The 22,633-nt window shown below is 40.0% G+C and overlaps 1 protein-coding gene across 2 annotated transcripts in view; it reads left to right on the top strand.

Annotated features, from left to right (window-relative positions):
• Positions 1-11,782: 11,782 nt before the first annotated feature.
• Positions 11,783-22,633, top strand: part of baiap2l1b (BAR/IMD domain containing adaptor protein 2 like 1b) — a 44,939-nt gene continuing 34,088 nt past the window's right edge. Inside the window, exons 1-3 of one of the 2 annotated variants that reach the window (XM_030058116.1) lie at positions 11,783-12,141; positions 14,567-14,642; positions 15,923-16,009. In XM_030058116.1, the coding sequence (XP_029913976.1) occupies positions 12,091-12,141; positions 14,567-14,642; positions 15,923-16,009 (214 nt within the window). In that variant the 5' untranslated portion in view covers positions 11,783-12,090. The remainder of the gene's footprint in view (positions 12,142-14,566; positions 14,643-15,922; positions 16,010-22,633) is intronic. The other variant, XM_030058115.1, reaches the window with a different exon arrangement.

Below are 22,633 nucleotides of genomic sequence, written 5' to 3'. Positions count from 1 at the left end.
AAACATAACCACACACGCATAGTCTATATGAAAATGTATACAAACACGCACACATATTCTATAAACACACAGACACACAGACACACACACACACGCACTGTGATTAAGCCCTACTCCACACCGACATTAACAGATCATCTGACTTTCATCAGGAAAAGGATCTGTGGCCGTAAAGCCATTTAAGCGTCTATTTATAGCGTCTGCCTGACCGCTTACTATTTATGAATGTGAATTTCCTGCTCCCACTCATAACAGGTAAGCCCTTCCTGCTTGAGATCAAGCAACAGATTCTAGTTTATTTTCTCCTGAACAAAAGACAGACAAGGGGCTAAAGACTGCGGAGGCAGATGGGAGGACAGCAGCAACAGTGAGTATGTTTCAAGTGAATGGTCAGAAAAACAAATGTTAGATCCTGATGTCTGAGTTCATTCTTTCTTCTGACACTTGAGGAGGGCATGGGATCAACAGAGAAGCTGAAGCATGTGAGAAATAAAGACGTGTGTGTCTGACAGTTGTGTGAGTAGAATAGTTATGATACAATAAGAGCAATCAACAGCCCAGCCGCCAAGGTCAGCATCCTCACATTGCCCATATGCTACCCCTGCGGGCTCCCTGTTGATGAGAAGACGCCATGTGAGACTGAGGCAGGTGTAGCTTCATGTGTATACAGCAGATAACAAGTGTTTGGTCTGTGTGTGTGTGTGTGTGTATTCAGGATATATAGCTGGCTTTATGTGCTTCCTGTTTGAGATGTTTTGGGGTGTTCCCATGTGACAGGACAATTTATTCCCTGCATTTGTTAAAACTAAAACTTGTGTCAGGGCAAAGATGTACAGCTAATGAGACTGCTCAGTACACAAGCACGTATTGCAGAAAATAGCGCATAAATCCATGAGGCAATATATCGAATCAAAGGAAAAGAATTACATAACTAATGTTATTATGTTTCAGCCTCATTTCATGTTACACAACCGCTCCATTCTTGATGAAAAAAAGTGCACCATGAATAGCAGATGACCTCATTAAATACCCCGGCAATTATATATTCTGTAAGGAAGATGGTGACACGATATTGATATGCACAGTTGGAAGAGATTTAGATTTGGGCAAGCACTCGGCGCAGACTTACGGTTTATGGCGGTGCCCATCATTTACCGGAGTTACAGTGGCCATGATTGATCACACAGAGCGCACGCAGGCTGACTCATTGTGCCGGGGCCCCACAGGAGTTTCAAGGTTGTTCACATTAACGGCAGTGAATTCTGCATAATTGATATCAGGCTCGTACTAGACAAGTCATTTCTCTGAAGGCTCTAGACAACTAAAGCTGTCATTTTCCTCCCTAATAGTGTTTTCAGCCCCTGGTGTAATCCAGCTGGATATGAATATGCAAAATGTGGTTTACGAACTTTAGAACTTTTTTTTGCAAATAGTTATCATGGCTGCCATTTTGTGTTTTGATGAAGCTGAATTGAGAGTCACTCGGGGTAATTTGAGTTTGGAAGCGCATCCCTGTAGCTTCAGGCCTTTTTTTCAGTCTCTTTAAGGAAATATAGTTTCAAGTAGGGAAATCTCTATGATCTTGCTCACATACTCTCATGGCCTAAATGGTGTAAGCACACTGTGTGATGTTCAAGGCGCTTTGGGACTTGGTTGCAAACGCGTTTATAACAACCAATCATACACTGTAAGCGTTCTCCGAGGAGGAGTGCCAAATCAGGTGAAATCCTGTGTAAATATCTGCTCACTTAAGGGTATGCCGCACGTTCACATTTAATCAATTTTAGACTATTGCACACACATCTTTAAAGATCCTTTTGTTGTACAAATTTCCATGAATGTTGTGATTGTGTATTCTCTCTCTGTAGGATGGTGCTCTTGAACAATGAATTAGATATCACAGCTGGCTTTTGACTGAGATCCCCATACGGAGGCAACGACACAGATTACATCTTTGCAAAGCACTTGATGAACTCATCCCTGCTTGACTGATGTCCTCAACATCTACAATACAAGCAGAATGTCCTACATACTGTAAACATTAAATATTCAAGAGACATGCTCTTTGGAAACTCTGTCTTGTGTTCACACGTCAATCAAAGGAGAGAACATGAGTCGCTCATTTTGTGTATGTATTGCTGTTGTGAAAAAAAATATATATATAATCAAATTACCTCCATGTAAATATCACACATAGACAACAAAGCACACTTCTTGTCTGTCATAAGGCAACCTTGAATCACATGGCAGACTCAGAGGGATTGGGTAGGTATAATTAATCCAAATACAAACCAGGAGTATTTAGAGAAGGCTTCGTGATAGCAGAGCAGCAATTAGACTGTGTGTGCAAATGTGTGTGCGCGCATGTGTGTGTGCATGTGTGCTCATGAGGACCTTTCAAGTGCAGTGAATCAAGGTCCCTCAGCAGTGAGCACTGAGCTTTGTAGCTAAAAATGACAGCTCTTGTCTCAGACAAGATTTGTGGGCATGTTGTGTCTCGGTGCCACGCTATGAGCTTACAGCTTTGAGTTGTTTGGCACAATCAAAATGTCTGGATTGCACACAGAGCTCTACATAAACATGATGATTATGGGATTACTTTAGTGTACACTCGCTATTTAAATGCCGATATTTCAAAATATTCCCTCTCTTACAATGCCGCCACCAGGCATGAAAGTGGGTTTTATGACTGTGAGTGGCTCCAAATCTGTACCTACACCCTGCAGATACAAGTCTCATATGGCTCCAGAGAAGAGCGCATCATCTGTGAGTTTATTGCTTCTCCGGTTTCTTCATGTGTGAAGAAGTTAATTTATGAACAGCTAAGCATAACTATTTACAACAGACAACAGGGACTTGATGCCAGTACTTTGAAAATGTTGTTTGCCCTCCATTTCAGAGACAAAATATGGCCTGACAAGAAAAAGGAAGCACATTGCAGCCTCTGTCAAAGGACCTGGTTCACTCCCCACAGTGAAACTTGGAAACAGATGCATCTATCCACATTTTCTGCATTTTGTCATGTTCAAAATTACACTGATTGGTCCAAAGGGGGGTGTTACATCATTTATTTGTCACATATGATATCTCGCATCTTGAACACAATTCATCTGCCAATTTGATGTACCTCAATTCTCCAAGCAATTTCGCCGCTCAACAGTATGTACTCTGCAGTGTTTCTTGTCATTGCTCCTTTCTGGACCAAAGGACCAAGCGCACCCTGTCCTGAAGTAAAGCTAATACCAGAGCCTCACAAACTTTAGATATAATTTTGTTTGGAATGACACCATCTTGGTTATTTATACCAAAGCTAGTTCAAAAAAGAACGGAGAACAGATTTTCATCTACAATAAAAATCACAATATTTTATTTATGCTACAGCTCATCACTACAAATGTCTTATATAGAAAGGCAAATAATAAAATATGCATTTAAAACATTCACTTACTGAAAACATACATTGTTTACTAGTTGCTGTGCCAGCCATTCATCTTCTTCTGCAGTTTGATCACTTCCAGTTGCAAATGTCAGATTGTGACATTCCACTTACAAAGGAGGCTTTGAAATTTGTCAACATATCTGCAAATAGCTTTGTTTTAAATGATCAGTCACAGATCCGTGGAAGGATGAAAGAGGGAAGGAAGGAATTAAAGGCAGAGGAAAGGAAGGTAGAAAGAAAGAAAGAAAGAAAGAAAGAAAGAAAGAAAGAAACAAACAAACAAACAAACAAACAAACAAAGAAAGTATCCACCTGCTTCCTCCCTTCCCTCCCTGTTGCTACGGACATTGTTTCTATGGAACCAAGACTAGGAGGTAGCAGCACTGACCATCTAATGACTGACAAGAAAACTCTGACAGAGGATGTTTCTCTTTTGAAAACTAAGATATTTTATATTATTAAAATGCATTTCATCATGCAATTGCTTTCTTGCTCTCTCTCTTAAAAAGTTTTCTGCTGGTTTAAGCTGTGTCTTTGGGAAATGCTTGCACTAGAACAAGTTAAACTCCAGCACATGGCGAGATGACACGAAGAGTCAGGGGGGACTGATCAGGTGCCAATAGCTCAACAATACACTGAGCCTATTGCCAAAAAGACTGACTGAATCACGACTCTGCCTATAGCCTCTGCACCACAAACTCCAGTGAAGCAGTTTGCCTATGTGGAGATTCCTGCAACACACAGTAAAACACTGAGAGATATTGCAGATCTTTTTTTTTTTTTCTTGCCCTCTGTAATTAGGATTGTAAATGGGATATGAGATGGTCTTTGTTTGGTGATCTGTTTTTCTTTCTTGCACTTTATCGTTATGAGCCTGTGCAATAACTCTGTGAAACAGCCACTGTTTGTATATTTTATTAACTTCAGGCGGACAGTACCCTTCGTTTCTCACAATGTAATGAGTTCATTGAATGTTACATCACATTGGTGTTTTTCCTCTTTGGGGGCTTTTGGTCCTAATACCTGTTTTTAAGCTCACTTCTGATCAAAAAACCTGTTGTACCTTGTAGCTTCTTTTTTTTTCATCTGTATCATCATTTGTCTACATGCTTTACTGCACTGGCAGGAACATGGCTCCATCATTTAAAGTAACTGACTCCGTTTCATACAAGACAAATGTGGTGGCTTATTTAGTTGCAGCAATGTCGCATTAAAATTAAAATGTATGCCGTGGAGCAAGGAGTCAAAGGGGGATCAGAGTGGCTGATGCACCCTGAGGAATTGCTCCAACCATCCCTACATCCAGCAGCCGTTGTTGGTAGCAGGAAGCCTTGCTCCTCTGTTTTGGCCTAAATGTTTTGGGGTTGTGTTTTCACTGGCGCATGGAGAGCTCATAGGTGGATGGGGGCATCAGTGTTACCCAACAAAGCTGATCCAATGAGATGTTTTGCTTGACATGAAGTCCTGATATAAAATTTTTACACACTGCTGACTACAGTATTAACAGAACCAGCCACTGCTGCACCCCTGGGTACCTGTGTGTGTCTGTGCTTGTGTGTGTCTGTATATGCGCGTGTGAGTGAGAGAGTGAGAGAGAGAGAGAGAGAGAGAGAGAGAGAGAGAGAGAGAGTGAGAGAGAGAGAGAGAGAGAGAGAGTGAGAGAGAGAGAGAGAGAGAGAGAGAGAGAGAGAGAGAGAGAGAGAGAGAGAGAGAGAGAGAGAGTACTTACACCTTTGTGCTCTATGAGTACAATATTTGTACAGTACTGTTTGTTCTGAAGGACGATGAAATTGTCCCCACTTACAATGCTGGCAAACACAATAACTGAGAACATTCTTGGTTCTTCTTTACATATTATTAGGTCACTGCGGACTGAACTGCTGGTCCTGAAAGTGATGAGTTAGTACTCTGTAGTGCAGAGGATGTCGAGCTCAGTTTTCAGGGAGTACAGCATGGCTCCTCAGGACTGACTGAAAAGTATTCCTGCGGTCACTGCCTACAAGACAGCTCATGGAAGACATCCAGCATGAAATATTCCTCACTGTGTATGGTCCTTGGTTCACAGCATAAAACTACAATATGCCATGAATGAAGACATAAAGCAGCACAAGGTGCGAAAAGCGAGTTGCCAGTTCTTCAGATGAATCTATCGTGTTAAATGAATTTTCCCGTAACTTACCTACTTACTCACAATAAGTATGCCTCAAATCAAATCAGCTCCCTGCATTTCCCACTATATTAAAGAATGTCTGACATGAAGGTGACCCGGCGTCCCAGAGCTGCTTCATAGTACAGCAGCAGTTTCTCCTCATAAGAATATAAATTTCACGCTCCGCTCTGTTCACGTTAAAGAATGCTGACAGAAATACATTTACACCGCTTTAAAACATAGGGATATGACAATACCTCCATTATGTTCACTGATAAAGTTGGGATTCAGATTGAAATACTTTTGACCCTCTTAAACTTTAACTAAAAAATCTATTTTGACATCATAAGTTTTCCTTTTAAAACTCGAGTACTTCTAGCCTCCTCCAGGCACCAACACAACATCTATTCAAGTTTTATTTTAGACTGAGATTTGTCTCTGCCTATACCTGGAAAAGGATCCCCCATATCGTTTGGAGCTGCACGCCCCAAAGACTCCTTCATAACTAAAACCCGTGTCTCTCCCTCCATCACTGAGAGACTGTCAAAGCTCTCTATCTGGTGTTTACTGATCTATACCAGGAGCACTGTGACATTGAAGGAGACACCTCATGCAATGGATATTTTGAAACAAATTAGCCTGTGTGTCATCTTCTATGCGTCCTGTCATATCAATTCTCTGAAATATTTTCCTGCTGAATGAACCATGGCATTCTCTATCCATCTTATTCCTAAAAGTCATTAAAGCATTCCTTTCTGTGGGAAAGTTTGCACATATAAAGAGCCGGTGGTGTGGTTTCCACCTTCTGGACAAGCGGTTATATCACAAAGCTCTGTGCACAAGAATTAGTTATTTCTCTGTCTCTGAGTCTCAGGGTTGGGCTTGAGGTCTTCTTCTTGGTTAGATGTATGACCTCGATGAAAATAATGAGCTCCAGCATTGCAGCTCAGTTAGGAAATAAAAGCTTTTGAAAATTTGGCCTTGGTCCTGGCCAAAATGCACCTAGTTGTACCATCACAGCTTTGTACACAGCAAAAAATATCCATTTTAACAAGTTATTTATTCTCATTTTCAGTGTTAAAATCTTGTTTTTCTTAAAACAAGTGAAATATCACTTTGGGATGAATTTATCCATTTGTTTCCAATGCAGTTTGAGGATTTTGAGAGTGGGGGAAGTTGAAACAAGCCAAAATAAGGCACATCGGCCCACTAGTATCAAGAAAATTATACTGAACAAAGGTGATTAGCATTGGAAACATGTGGGGTTATATCATCCAACTGGCAGATTGTATTACACCTATATTACACTTGTCACTTGTATTAAGAAAGCCAAGATTTTGACCCTCAATGTGACACAAAATGACTTGTTAAGATGAAGATTTTTTACCGTGTATGCCCATATTTCTTGGTCTTATTAAACTCATATACCAGGTAGCTATATGAGTGTGGTAGGTGTGGTATGTATAATGATTATTAAAACAGAAATTGAAATCCAGTGTTTATGAAAGTGTGGTTTATTCTCTCACATCACTTGCACTGACTGGCCTTGTCAGAATGTGTAAACTGCAAATCATTTACCTCATCTCAATGGGCAAAAATGAAAATCTTTAGCTGGCTCTTCTGTCTATCCACCACTTTTGTGAAGCGCTGCTGGGAAACCGTGGCTTTCTGAAAAGGTGGCAGCCTTGCCAGCATAGTATAAGGAGGCTGCTTTTTGAATGCCTTGGTACACTAGCTGCTCCTTCAAGAGTGATGGGAGAGCGTCCTTGAGAGAACCAATACAACAGCGACAAAGCAAGGAAGGTCAAAAATATCTTCAACAACATGGGAGACTGTGCACTACATGCACAGCTTGTACAATACAAATTGTATTCTACACTGCTTGAACATCTGAAAAAAATGTTGGTTTTGATAAAGCTTAATTTTATTGATTTTGAATTCTGCTGCCATGTCAGCTTTCCCTGAACCATAACCTGTTGTAATTTAAATGGCCATCAGTTTTGGAAAAAAATTCAATTGCATTACTTGTGGAGGTACATCAACCAACACTTGTATGAAAAGGAATTACCAGGATTCCTGCAATATTTGCTCTCAAACTTTGGCCTTTTCTTCCAAGTCATGATAATAAATAAAGATGATGAACACAATCTGAATAAACAAATAAGAGAAACATTTGTTTTTTTCCTGCCTTTACTGGAAATTTTGCCTGGGTACTGAAAGCCTTGGACAAAAAAAAAAAGTTCACATACCTTAAAATTTAAGAACTGGTGAAAGCTACCAACCAAACATTTCCTGCAGCTGCTGACCCGACCTACAGCACAGAACAGCTCGGAAATATTTTACACCATGCTCCCCTCCTACATAACAGTCTCAGGCCAGGGTCGGTGCATTGGAGATTTCTTGCATGATTGCCTTCAGGTCATGCTACAGTAGTGCAATTTTTCATCAGCTCATATGTCTTCCTGTTGGAGATTTACATATGTGACCCTGGATCTGTTAAGTTTCAAATCACATCTTAATATTCTCCCGGAGAATTCCCCAGTAACATTTGAAACTCATTGAACTGTCAATGATATGAAGTGATCCAGAGCAAGAGGCAGCAGCACCAAACCGTGATGCTGCCTCCATTGTGCTTTGCGGTTGAGTTGAATTTTTGGTGTTGTGTTTTTGTCCAATCTGGGAACATAATACCGTTCCAGTAGGATTGTGTTGCATCCAGGTGGTCTTTAGCAAACTTGAGGTGGGCAGCCATGTTTTCAGAAGCCTGCACATCCTTTGGTGTTACCTTAAAATCTTTCATGTCATATGTGATATTTGTCCAATGCTCCAACAGTGTCTCATAAAGTCACAGCAGTACGCAGTTTCTTTCATTTGTCCCATTTATATGCCTGGGTGTTGATTGATGGAGGCCCAAGTCTTTAGAGATGCTTTCGCACCCTTTGCAGCCTTATGAGCTCCATCTTGGCAGCTATGTTCTGTGAAGAGCATTCAGACTCTGTTGGTGGGTATGGAGATTTTTCTCTTATATATAAATCACAGATTCTGAATATCATCACACTGACTCAAACTACACTCTTTTATAGAATTTGTTTTTTTTTTCCTGCCAAGACTTTTACTGTCAGTGTCCAATGTCCATGAATGACAATGACAATGTCCTTGAAAATGTGAAGAAGAGTGTTTATTGAGGTTTTATTTGATTATTCATATTGTGTTCTTTTGTTGTTATAACTAAAGTAAAGATTGGACTACATATTAGAGTAATGTTGTAGAGTTTAATGTTGAAATTCTGGCAATGCCAAAGGGTTCATGAACTTTTTCTCACATGTAATTGGTGGAGGAAGCACAGCAATGTTGTAATTGAAGCCAATATGGAAAAACTCCAGCAGAGCACTCTGTTAGTGCTCTCCTACAAGTAAGAAGCCATCATTCGAAACTGTATTGGACTTAGCATCATCTTCCATTTTCAGTGGTCCCTTTATGTGTATCACATCATTTTATTCTCACAGTTGTTCCCCTGCCATCATAATCCCACAATATCTAATATCACTAATATCATATATTTTGTGTTGGAGCTGTAAATGTAGATGAAAATTTCTACTTTGTAATCGAGTGAAGTTTAAGTATAAAGTTATCTAATTAAAACTTAGGTCTACTTAGGTCTCGCACAAGTGCCTCTATATTGTGCTTAAGGAAACTCAGAAGTTGAGTGACAGTGCCTGGTTACTTTTCAGCCGTTCGAATGTGTGAGCGAGCTGGTATAATTGACCCTCACAAGCACTGCTTTATTTAGCAACAAATGTCTTAAGAATTGATTCCTGCCTAGAGCAGCATAACTCAGTGGGAGTTTGGATAGCCATAACAGCAGGAGAAAGGAGCAGAATATACTACATCTTATCTTCAGAGACTAATTATGCTATATTTGTCACCTTTAAGCACAAGTATGTGTTTAGAGCCTGAGGGCAGAATCTCATTTTACATTCACCCCTTCTGTGGCTACCCGTGGTTGTGGGTCCAAAGTCTTCACTTCAAATGACATTTAGAAAGCAAAGGCTCTGCATATTTGCTCACACAATTGTTATGCATGACATTTGCCATTGCTCTGTTCGATTTGTTGGCAAGAAGTCCAAACAGAGGGACTAGTGTGGGGCCAGTATGTGAGGTGATGCATTTCTCATGGTGACATGAAATATAAAAGGTCTAAAAAAAATTAACTCAAAATATCAGTGAGCATTGACAAATAATTTTCCAACAGAGCATCATCCCGGCTATTTACATGTATAAATGCCTCATCTACTTTTTTGTTGATTTTGTGTCTCAAAGGGCAAAAAAAGGGTTCTCTCCTTTTTTCTAAGGTTTGCTGCCACAATACTGGGACAGAATCAGCTGACCGTGAGTGACATCTAGTGGTGGATCATGAAACTCACTCTGATGCAACCACGTCCCAATCAAATCTGTGGTCCCACCTGTGGCTTTAAATAGTGAAACAGACATGCAGCACATCTCGAGACCCTCCTGAACACACACACATTTGGGAACAGTCCAATTTTTTTGTTATTCTGTGAAAAGATAGCCACTGTAGAGAGAGTAAAGCTTGTGAATGAAACAGTAATCATATACATACTCTCTAATGCTTGATTTTGACATTGTATAGTACACACAGGTATTACTAATGACATTAATTGTACTGAAATGGAATGGAACCATAATTACTGTCATTAGTAACAACCATGTTTACTCACTAATATTTAATGTCAAAAATTTCTGCTGTCAAAAAGGTTTGTTTTGAATTTCAGCTGCCTTCCCTGGACCCTTCTGGGAGGTCTCTGCTGCTCCACTTTCCACTTTCAGAAACAATCCTAAGACCTTACGTGTAATAGACTTGCAATAAGCTCAGAGACTGTGCAAAAGAGCTTTGCTATAGCTGTAATATGAAATTTCTGCCTTGAGTAATGCATTTTTCCATCCAACGTGCCCCTTTAGTTGTATTATGTGGGTAGGTCTGTTAGCACCCCACAAGGTCTAGCAGGTCTATTGAAGGTCATTGCTACATTATTATCTGTGAATTTGTAAGAATTTATCCATAGTACATGCCATTAAAACATACAATTATGATTAATGATGAATATTTTACCTTGGTGGTCCTCAGCCTTGTGGATTGTGCAGCCTTCACGTGCTCCTCCTAAACAACTACTTCTGACATCTCAAATTATAGGTATGACTTGTCGTGCATGTTTTTCATTGACAGTAATAATGAATGGCCCTTGTAATCAGCTGGTAACTGTTTCCCAGTTGAGAAATCAAGTGGCACTGTGATACTTGTGCTGTATCAGAATGAAGAGGTGCATTAGAAAAACAAAGGGAAAAAAAGAATAAATTGGATTGAAATGAATTTAATATTTAATATGACAATACAGTAGGCTTATTTACATAGCTGGCCAAACAATAACTTACAGCCTAATAATAAATAAGCCTACGTCACTTCACCCATCAGCTGCTGGCACTACTGCCATACACGCGGGGCCTCACACAGGTACATCACATTAGGTACCACACACACACGCACGCACGCACGCACGCACGCACGCACGCACGCACACACACACACACACACACACACACACACACACACACACACACACACACACACACACACACACACACACACACACACACACACACACACACAGCCATATTACTCTCAGGAAGAGGCTCACGCGGTGTATTGTGTTGTGGGGCGTTGCCTCCAGGGAGCGCCCGTCCTCATTGTTTGGTCACTGTCCAACTTTCCTACCTGCTTAGTGTCAAATCAGCCTCAGAGAGCCACAACACGACTGGAAGTGAAATGAAAAGTACATTAACGACGCCATAGACACTGTTGTTTCGCACAAAATGGCATCATCAGATAAATCGTAACATTAAATAAGAAGAGCAATCAAAACACAAGAAAGATTAGACTCATTTCAGGCTGAAAATAATAAATAGTGGCCTACCTACAAAATACAGTAAACAATAGAAGGATGTCAACTATCTAAAAGAGGTCTGTTTTACAGCAGTCGAATTTAAATTAGGCAAAATTGCGCATGCACGTTTTAATTTGAAATTTGCAACCGGAAGTGATATTTTTTCTGTTCTGGCTGGCTTGACACCTGTCTACCTTGCTCACCTACTCAGGCCTCCTCCCCTTCCCTCAACTAACCACCTACAAGTTTGACAGCTCAGCTTTTCGTCCTCACACTGGCACACTCAGCACGGCCAGACAGCTGGCCTCTCTGCCGTCTCATCATTTGTTGTTGTTTTTTTTTTTTTTCCTCACAGTTTTTTTTATCATTTCGCTCGGTACGTGCGTCCTCCCGCTCCTGCTGGCCGTGAGGAATGTCAGGAGTCCGTGGGTTTGGTCACTTTCCCGTGTTGTGTTAGCGACTGGACCCTCTTTGTTGGGGGGTTCTTCTCTCTCTCTTTTTTTTTTTTTTTCTTTTTGCCGGACGTCGTAAAGGATATAAACATGTCGAGGGATTCAGAGGAGGTGAACAGGCTCACCGAAAGTACATACAAGGTGAGTGTTGGTGTGATATGAGGATGTGAAACACAACAGGTGTGACCGCGATATCAGAAAATAGACTGTTACTCTGTGTGGCTATAAGTCCGGGTCCATTGGGACAGTCGCATCCGCTTCTGTAGCCCAACTTTCCAATATTACTATACTCACTAAATTTACATCGTTTTAATTAACACTGACTTTAGTTTGTTTACATTTGAGTTGCCCATTTGGCTGAATACCAAACAGTAATGTGCAATACAGAGACTACTTTTCCCACACTCTTCATGTAGCCTCAAAGTTCAGATTCACATAGCCAGAGATGCATCAGAGGGTAAACTCAGCTTATAACCTCTTTAAATTGATATGGGTTTATATTTGATGTGATGGATATGATATGTATGATGGGTAATGTCAATACACTGAGCATCAAATGCTCAAATCAAACTGATGTAGGATAAGTTTTACTTGAAGATGGAGGAAAAATGTTTGGATGGTGATGTTTGCCTCATGATGATCAACAGACTTTTTTCAGCTTTTCATTTATTTCTGTGTCACCTTGTACCCCCAAGACGGACTCACCTCTGTGTAGACACAAGTAGAGCAGCTGTCAGCTTCCTACAGTACATTTGTGTGTGGAGCTCACATACCTATGCAGAGTCAGTAGGCTAAGTGACTGCTTCAGCTATGTATCAGTGCTTTGACTGTCACTCCATCATGTAAGTCCTACCTTGGTCCACTAGGACCGTTTAAACCACTCTTCATCATATTGGGCTTTAATGCATTCTGGTAGCATTTGTGTCTTCCAATAATGAAAGTGAAGTGAAGTTAATTAGGTGGTTAAGAAAATATTGCTAATGCATTCGGTGCACTGTAATGAGTAAATTGTCTTCCAAAGGAAAGCATCCTTCGCTTCTAGTATGCTTAGTACTTCACTGGGATTAAATCAAATGAAAAAAAGTCAATTAAAGAAAATCATACTTAAGTGAGTGTGAGCCAACTACACAATCTCCATCGCACCATCCCTGTGTAGAAACTGTGGCCAAGGATGTGCAACCATTCAACAGGTGGCACGGTGTTGCTGAGCATGTTAAGGGTTCTTGTGAAAAATCAAAGACTTAATATTTTCCCCCCGGTATTGCATTCTTGAATGGCCAGTTGTTTTGTGGTCTTCTCTTGGGACAGCACCTACAGCTCCTTGGCTTGATGAAATGCAGGAAAAGGACTCCAGGTTTAATAATTTAGCTTGCTGTGTGTGTTGTGTGGTAAGATTATACAGCAGGCTCCTCCACAGCCATCACCTCTGGCTCGCAGCAATAGTCAACTGCACCCCAAGGCTCTGCTGAATACTGTATCTTTGCACAAATAGTGAAGCCAATTACAACTCCATTGTACTGGCTTTAATACCCAAAGATTTTCCACAGAGTCATTTTAGTATTTATATAATTCATGAACTCTGAAATAAGACAAGATTTGGAAGCTGTCCCGGAGATGTATGTGCAACATTAATAATATGACCGTTCCTACTAATGCAGTCTGAATTAATAGACACTATAAATCAGAAGAGTAAATGACCTGATTAGCGCTCATGAACCTCATCAATGAGAGGAAGGTGTCTTTTCCTCTTATGTACATTGCAAAGCTCGTGAAACATTTCTGTTCTTATTTTATGGCGTATTGCTAACAATTTACTTAGCGTTTCCTGGCTTCTGCACTTGGGTGTCAACCTGAGCTCCATCCTTATCTCAAGCCATGCAAATACTAGCAATAGCTAGGCAAACATAAAACATGGTATGAGGGTATTGCTCGATAATTTAGATAATTTAGAGTGTATACAATGCATACACACTGTATAATGTGCTGCATCTGATATAGACGTATATGGTTTTTTTTTTGTTGTTTTTGTTTAATCCATTTTAAAGTCCACAATAATGAAAATGTTCATATATTTATCTCTCCCTATGTCCTGGCTTTCTTCTAGATTTCCTTTTCACTTACCGTCTCATTCTTTTCCATTTTCCCTTTCATATTTTGCTGACTTGTTTTTGTTTTGTGCTTTGAATTCTGTTTCATTCTCTTGTTTTACGTCCAACTTTGTTTTGTTTGTTTCGGTGACTTTCTGCATCAGACAGGCAAGGACTATAGCCATGGCATGCGGTCAAAATTTGCCTGCAGGTCACAGGCCAAGTTCTGGTTAATGATTAGTCTGTGGCTGGAAGTACCAACAACAGGCTGTGCTCCTAGATGACTGTGTGCTGACTTACCCATTTCCATCCGCCCTCCCTATCGCGTTCACATCTGATGTAATTCAATCAGCCATTCTGTTATTCAGCTGGACAGTCACACACTTGTTTACTTAGTTTTTTTTTTTTTTTTTTTTTTTTTTGAGAAAATGCAGAATAAATATAGCTAATTATTAACCATTTTGTCTCCCCGTACCCAGAATGTGATGGAACAGTTCAACCCTGGACTGAGGAACCTGGTCAACCTGGGCAAGAGCTATGAGAAATCAGTGGCTGGTGAGCGTTTTGACAGCCCTGATATGGGGCTTCAGGATTGAAGACATTTGCAAAGTAGGCTTGTGACTAAAATGTTGCAGGTTTCAGTCTCAGGTCTGGCTGGGAAAGGATATCACCGTTGAGTTACCCATGAGCAGGGCACTTTGCCTTGTAGCTCCACTGAAGCTGGACAGTTAGCATTATCAGACTGTGGTTGCACTGGGCAGCTCCCAGATGTGAATAACTGTAATTGTGCAGCTGACTTTGCCTGGATAAATGAATGTTCAAGAAGATAAAACCCCATAAGTCTATTGTCTCATAACCAGTAGTGGAAAGAGTACTACATACTGCTACTCAAGTAGAGGTACTTTTACTTTGCTGAGATTTTACTCATGTAGAAGTTCTGCTGTAAAAATCTATTGAAGTAAAAGTAAAAAGTAGCTCATTTAAAATGTATTCAGTAAAAGTTACTGAGTGACTTTTTCAAAACAGTAACGGTGTTAGCTGTCATCTTTTCTATGCAGTTAGAAAAGGAGGAGAGTACATGGTTCAAACTAGATTCTTTTAAAGGTGCATTGTGCATTATTGCTGAGAGTTGATTAAAGTGAGCACCTTGTAGACTCAACAGAAAATATGGAATAAGCACATAATGTGATGGTTGAGTCTACATGATTCTCATCGTCAGGCCAACTCACTGATGTTCCTATTCCCCGCTTTTCCACACTTCTGCATTCTTACCAGTTGGGTCTAAATGGTCCTTGCTTACATCGACCATCTATAATTTTTAATAACACAACTTTTATTGGAAATGTGGAGGAGAGAAAAAGTAGAACCAACAGAGAAAAAGCAGGTTCCTCTTCTCATCTTTGTTGACTGAGCTTTTATTGTGAAAGGTTCCACAATCTGTCATTGATCATTTGTTCTCTGTGATAGATATGATTTAAAATGTAGTGAAGAATAAATGTACTACTCAATTTCAGTATCATGAGTAAATGTAATTAGTTACTTCCGCCTGTGATTATAACTATAAAAGGGAAGTGTATTTATTGTAGGCCTAAGTCTTATTAAAACATATCGGGATCTTGCCACATAGACTTTACAAGTAACAGATCTGCATTTTGTTTTGAGTTTTGCATTTTTTGGTTTGTTTTGGTTGGACCATTGTACAACCAAGCATCCACAGCTCACATAGAATGGCTATATTAGGGTGTTATTCAGTGTTTTTCCCATATTCTAGACCTAGATTTTTTTCTACGTAACTATTTTGACAATCAGTAACATTCAGTTTGTTATTTTCCCAGCAATGACCCTGGCAGGAAAGTTGTATTTTGATGCAATGTCTAAGATTGGGGAGAATGCTGCGGTGTCTCCTGTCTCCAGAGAATTAGGTAAGTACCCATATTGTCTTATTGCGTCAGCATCTACTGGGATAAATAAGGGGAAAATCTGAGTGCTGAGATATTTCCAGTCTTTCTCAAACTGATATCTATCTGACCTGGGCCTTAAAATAATTTACTGATGGTTTTCTGGGTGATGGTTTTCCCATACATGTTTGCAGTTTACCAGTAATAGTTGGATAACTGACAGAAAAAAAATATTTCGGATTGTCTTTTCTACTTACGTCAGCCATATGGCAATATATAGAGGTAAACAATCTCCCTCAATCGGGCAGTTATATGAATTTTACTCTCAAGTCCATTTGTTGGGAAGTCATTCTCGGATAATAGTGGCACTACTTTGATGCGTACGGCACCATAATTGTGGCAAGTGCTGCAGAGTGCCATTAAGAGTCAAAGAACCTGGTACACCTAGTAATACACTGTGGCACAGTGATTGTTTGGCTGTTTTTTTCCAGCCACCAGCTCCCAAGGGTTCAGTCCTCAGACTCTAATTTGCAGTTCAGAGACGCCTGGTATCTGAACTCATTGTGTGTCACTTGTGGCACACTTTCATTTAACCGCTCTATGTCTCATTTCCCCTGTTGATGTGTGCAGAAAAAAAACAGTTATTAATTTCAGCCACATACAATGAGAAGGGCCACCAGGGGTTGTAATGTAAGTTTGTTGTCACTTTTAATAGTGAATATTGAATTTATGTCATAGCTGGTTTATGGATATGCGTGAACAAAACAGACTTTGTGTTTTCAGATGGTGAGGACTTTCCATATTGCAGTCATTTTTTGCATAAGTAAACCTAAATTTAAATTAACATAATAGCAGCACTGTATCACACAGTGTTTTTTTCCTGTGTAGATTATAATGTTCAGCTCACAGGTGATTTACCCCCTGTTGTGCTTCCTGGTTGTTTAGATACCAACAGCTCAGAAGGAGACTCTGGCATGTAATGACATGCCACTGTCTAGTTTTAATGGATTTAGGAATGACTTAGACAAGTCATTTGTATTACAAAACAGGTTCAGTGAGGGTGCGGTCATGACGTCCAAGCCTCCTGCTGAGTCAAGATCATCCCTGGCCTCTGGACACACTCCAGTAATCCCTGTCTGATTGTATGTGTCTCTGTATGGGAGTGTAACTGAAAGCAAGAGAGAGATGGAGAGAGAGTGAGTCTAATCTCATGACAGATCAGTTTAGTTTGAGTCATTATGAGGGATTGTGTATAGCAGGAGGTGATTAAATACAAACTGCAAACAGTCATCTAATCTAATGAACCAGGCATGAGTCCAGCAGCATTGTAACTACCTTCTGCACCACCTCGCTTCCTCGTTACTAACCAGGAAGTCAGGCCTTTGACAATAGACACCAAATGCTGTCAGGATATCACAGAAGGAATGTGTCTAAGATAGGATAAGGAAGTTGAATTTCTTGCTGAAGTTGTCTTCTTTGCCAGAAGAAACAAAGCGCTGCGTGTAAAATAGGAAGTCTCTGCATTTTGTTTCTTGGCCTACCTGTGTTGTTAGTGAAGCAGCCCAGAAACCTGAGCTCCAGTGACGCATAGCCAACCAGAAACCAGATACTGCTGATAGGCTTTGGAGGAATGGTGCATCCCGTCCTCCTGCCTCCTTCCACTCTAACTTCATTCCTCTAGACTCTGAACTCCTCTCCTCTGTCAGAGTTCAAATGTCAGCAGTCCTTTCATTTAAGCATGCTGCAGGTTTCTGGTTTGTTACCTCCTCCAGTCAGATAAGGAACAAGGAGCAGCACCTGAAGAACCAGCAAATATGAGCAGCACTAGTTTGGGCCTTGCTGTATACCACTCTTCTCCATATCTGCTTACTGCTGCTGAAACCTGACCTGACAATAATGCACAGTGACATTTCAGAGTTTGTGTGTCTGCCGGCCAGCATCTCTCACACAAGTCACAGTGCTGTCTCAAGGCTTTATCAACGGGCACATTGCCTTCCTCTGAGAACGTTGTGAGAGAGTCTTGTTTGGAAGAGTTTTTAAGAGTTAGTGAGATGGGCTCTTGAACTCCGTGACTGTAGAGCATTTTGCTGTCCGCAGGGAATTTAATCTCATCCACTCTTGTCGTTTTGCACCAGCCGGGGCTTTGTAGAAACTACACAGACAGATACCACACACACACACACACACACACACACACACATAAAGCACAAACACAACCACATGCAGTATCCTTTGAGAGTTCTGCCCTGGTAAAACGGCATCCAGCCAACTTTACATAATCCTGGCTTGTTTTTACAGTGTGTCAGGTGGCTCATGCAGATGCCAGGATTATTTTTCCCACAGTCAAAAACAGTGGAAGACCTGCGGACCACTTCCTGCCAGAAAAATGTTGTTCCCGAAGTCAATTAAGAGCAAGGATAGGAGTGTAAATCACAAGTTTCATCACAATACGATATCGTAACGATTCTTTCACTAAGTCTGCCACAATACAATTTTGATTCAATTCAACTCAGGGGCTTGCGATTGTTATGAGATGATATCATGTGCCTGTTTAACACAGTCAGTTACATTTAGACCAAAACACAAAAAGCAACCAAAATATGATCTGACAATGTTAAAAAGAAATCTTTGAAAAATGAAGTATGAAAAGTTGACTTTACAGTTTTCATGATTAAGTGCTACATTTCTCATGTTTACATGCATTTTTTTTAGTTAACTGCAAGAAGCCTCAGATAAATTTTCAATTCTGGACATTATTGGACATCTGGGCATAATTTACATTGGTGAAGAGATGCTGAGCTTGAAAGTTTTCACATCCTATAAAAACATCCTATATTCACTCCAGTCTGGATATTTTTCTGAAATCCCAAATATTTCCACTCTGCTGATTTATTCCCAAGAGGAGAGTAAATATCCTGATTATGCTTCTCTTTGCTGCCTGCTCTGTCTGAATTTGTTTAGGAAAAAAGGAGCTGCGCTTGGACAGAAATAGTAACGCAGATTCACCACAGGAATTTCAGAATAAAAGCATGTCATTAAAATTATGATATGGGTTGATGTTTTCATTTTGCATTGATAATATTGGATCAATGATCATTAAGCTGATACGTTGATACGGATCAATGTTCGTTACACCCCTAAGCAAGGAATGTGTGTTTGCACACATTCATTATTGTTTATTTGGCTTGCAGATTCTATATTTCCTTCATTTTACTTGGACTAGATGCCAGTCAAATACCTCATACTCAACTGTAGAATAAATAATGAGGATTTTTCACTTTTCTCACTTATTGAGGGCAGGGCGATATGGACAAAATCAAATATCAGGATATTTTTGACTGAATACCTCTATCAAAACTACAGCAACATTGAACAGATGACTATTGGTGATATTCTGAAGTATTTAAACTATGAGATTTTTGATAAACACTAATTAGTACCGTGGACCAAACAGGTAGAGGTACATAATAGAATACCTAGAGTAGTCTATTAAGTTTAAAAAACTGCATCTCCTTACTGTAATGCAGCCTGTAAAACCAGAAGAATACAACATTTATACCAGATCATGATTTTACAATATCCAAAATCTTAGACAATACCTAGTCTTCTGCCTAATCACAATATCAAAACAACATTGATATATTGCCCAACCCTAGTCTTTGTAGGATTTTTTTGGCATGCTGCGAGTAAGGTGCACCAAGTACTATTGAAAATTAAGAGTGAAGCTTGATAACCGATGTTTATTAGGATAAATAAGTTGCATATAGTCAGAGATCATATCATTTAGTATATCTATTTCAGCCAAATCTTATTTGCATAGCAGGAATACTTATACTTTACATATTCCTTTGTTTGTTGATCTACAGATAAGGCTGAACAGAATGTAAAGCACTGTGTGTATGCTAATAGAGACCATTTGCATGTGATAGTGTTCAAATGGTCCACCTTTGTCCACATTTGAGAAAATTAAACATGGGCTTTAACGATGCTCTGTTGTAGCTCAGGAGGCAAGAGAATGAATCCATAAACCCTATCACACGACTACCATCTATGTCGACCATCTGTCCCAGCCGCTTAAAATCTGCTGCATCAGCACAGACTCGACCCATTACCAACATCAAGTTGGGATTGACAAATGTGATAAAAGTCATGCTGTTTGACCTCAAGCATAAACTGTTTAGCTCTGATGCTCTTGTGCAAGCCTCTGTGCCTCCCCCTACATACACATTGTGGAAGAAAGAAACCAAACAATCTCTCTCTCTCCCCCTCTCTCTCTCTCTCTTTCTCTCTCTCTCTCTCTCTCTCTCTCTCTCTCTCTCTCTCTGTTTTTTGTTTGTCCTGCAGGATGACATAGCTGAGCATGACATTTGCTTGTGTTCTGATTTACAGCTTGCCAGAAACAAGCTGTAAACTGATTTTAAATCATAATGCTGTTCAAACAAGGTGACTGACACGGTGACATGAACTCTTGTGTCAAAAGAGGAAATAGCGTTATGTGTTTTCCTGTATCTTACATATTTACAGCACACACAAATTAAGAAACCTACTGTAATAGCCATAATGGCAGGTAATAGCATTATTCCACACCTAAGTTGAAAGCCACTCTTCTTGTGATCTTCTGTTTTTTAAATTCAATATTATTCACAGCTCCATTTTGCTGTTTCACATATTGTCATGGCATAGATACACACATCAAATATCCAAAATTAAATAAATACTTTGGATGACCCAGTGGCTCACTCAGCACTACAATATATGTAGCTGCCAGCAAATGTAATTCCAGCTGTCAACTGCCGTCTTTTGCTTTTAAGTAGCAGTCCCTCTGCTTCAATATGTGTCAGTGAATGTTAAACTTTTTTCCAACAACCTCTGTGTGTCCGGCCATGCTCATTACTCAAGACCTGTAAACATCCTGGGTAAATAAAGCCGTGTTCAGCCTGTCCGTATTGTCTCGGTTTATCTAGGTTGGGTTTGTTGGCTAATGGCAGTGGATTGTCTCTGGTGTTATCCACATCATGACATCATCGTTTTGCCCCTACCACCACGCTTATTCGAGCACACTTGTTGCTGGGCAACATTTCGTACAGAACCAGACAACAGTAAACAAAAGAGTGTGAACTGTTTGAGTACACACCACTGATTACTGCAAGGGCAACAAGTGCATTTTCACTCCGTCAGCAATGTGACAGTCTGAATGACATATGCACTGGTTTCTCTACACATGCTAACATTATATGAAATTATTTTGATGATTTATCTGCTGTATGCCCTGTGGACAAACCCCTCTGCCACCTACTGTCCTGTGTTTGACTTTGTAACACACTTGGTTGAAGATGTGGTGGTTCTTATTATAGACAGGGAGACTTTGAGGTTAGACATTAAAGTGCCAGAGGTTCGGTCCTGGCCAGTAAGCTTTGCCATTTTACTGGTCAGTATATTTTTAACCCAGTGCAGTGTAAAGGTGATGGGCTGTTCTCACTCTTGCCATGCATTGTGAGCTGTGTCCATCCCACCTTCTTTCCTCACGTTTCCTCTTTCTTCTCTCTCTCTCTTTGTCTCTTGGTCTTTCTATTACAAGCACACTCCCTGTCTCTCAATATTTGCCTTTTCCTCCCTCAATATATCCGCCTCTTTAACACACTTTCTCTCTCCCATTCCACCCCAGTCCTGCCTTATCTCCTCTCCTTCGGCTCCCCGTCCTGTCAAAGGGCAGATTTACAGGAATGGTATCACAGCCTTTATTTGACTAACTGTTTGAACTGTATTGAATGAGAGAGCCGGTCGAGCCACAGGGCAAGGTGTGCCAAGCAAAGTGGTGAAAGACAAGAGTGGAGAAGGGCGATGTTAACATGCTGACTGTATACCTGCTCAATGTACAGGAAGCTGTAACACATTAGACACCAGGCTACTGATTTGCTGTCAGGGGTTTGTATTTTACATTTTAACTGTATTGACAATAGGAATCAGGAATGTTTATCTTTCGTGGAATTGATGTTTAATATGAGTTTAAATAACACTATCAGTGACAGAGCTGTGTCAAAATTTACACTTGAGTAAAAATAAAGATTCCTCGCTCAAAAAATCAAAGGCAGCCATTACAATGCTACTCAAATTAAAGTCCTGAGGTATCTGGTATTAAGTGTGTTTAAGTATTCAAAATAACTAGTAAATTGTGCTTGATAAAAATAAACTAACAAAAAACTTTTTTTTCCAGATATTTATTGAAAGGGTTTGAAAGCTAGCTTCTGTAGGAAAAAAATGAACAATGTAGTAAATATTTTTCTAACCCTGCACAATTTAGAATTTCAACAAAGTAAATCCAAAATTTACATGACATTTACGCTTGCTGATTTTGATAACCATAAGAAAAATACACAGATGTGATTTGCTTTAGAAATGAAGAGGAAAAAGAGAACAAAAAATCTTTTTACAGTCGGCAGCAACAGAGAACACACAAAACTACTATCATCTTGGAAGTCGGATATCAGGGTATCAGTAAAATTTTGCCAGTGGGCATTAATGCTGTCAAATCAGGAAAATGTACGCCCTTCTTCTTGAAAGCAATAATTTCTACTGAGGTTAAACCATAAACACTGTCATCGTTTCTGATTGCGCAACAGTCCTTGTCCGAAAAAAGTTGTTTATCTT

This window comes from Myripristis murdjan, chromosome 8 (assembly GCF_902150065.1).
Source record: "Myripristis murdjan chromosome 8, fMyrMur1.1, whole genome shotgun sequence".
Taxonomy (NCBI): Eukaryota; Metazoa; Chordata; class Actinopteri; order Holocentriformes; family Holocentridae; genus Myripristis; species Myripristis murdjan.
This window is presented reverse-complemented; position numbering and strand designations above follow the sequence as displayed.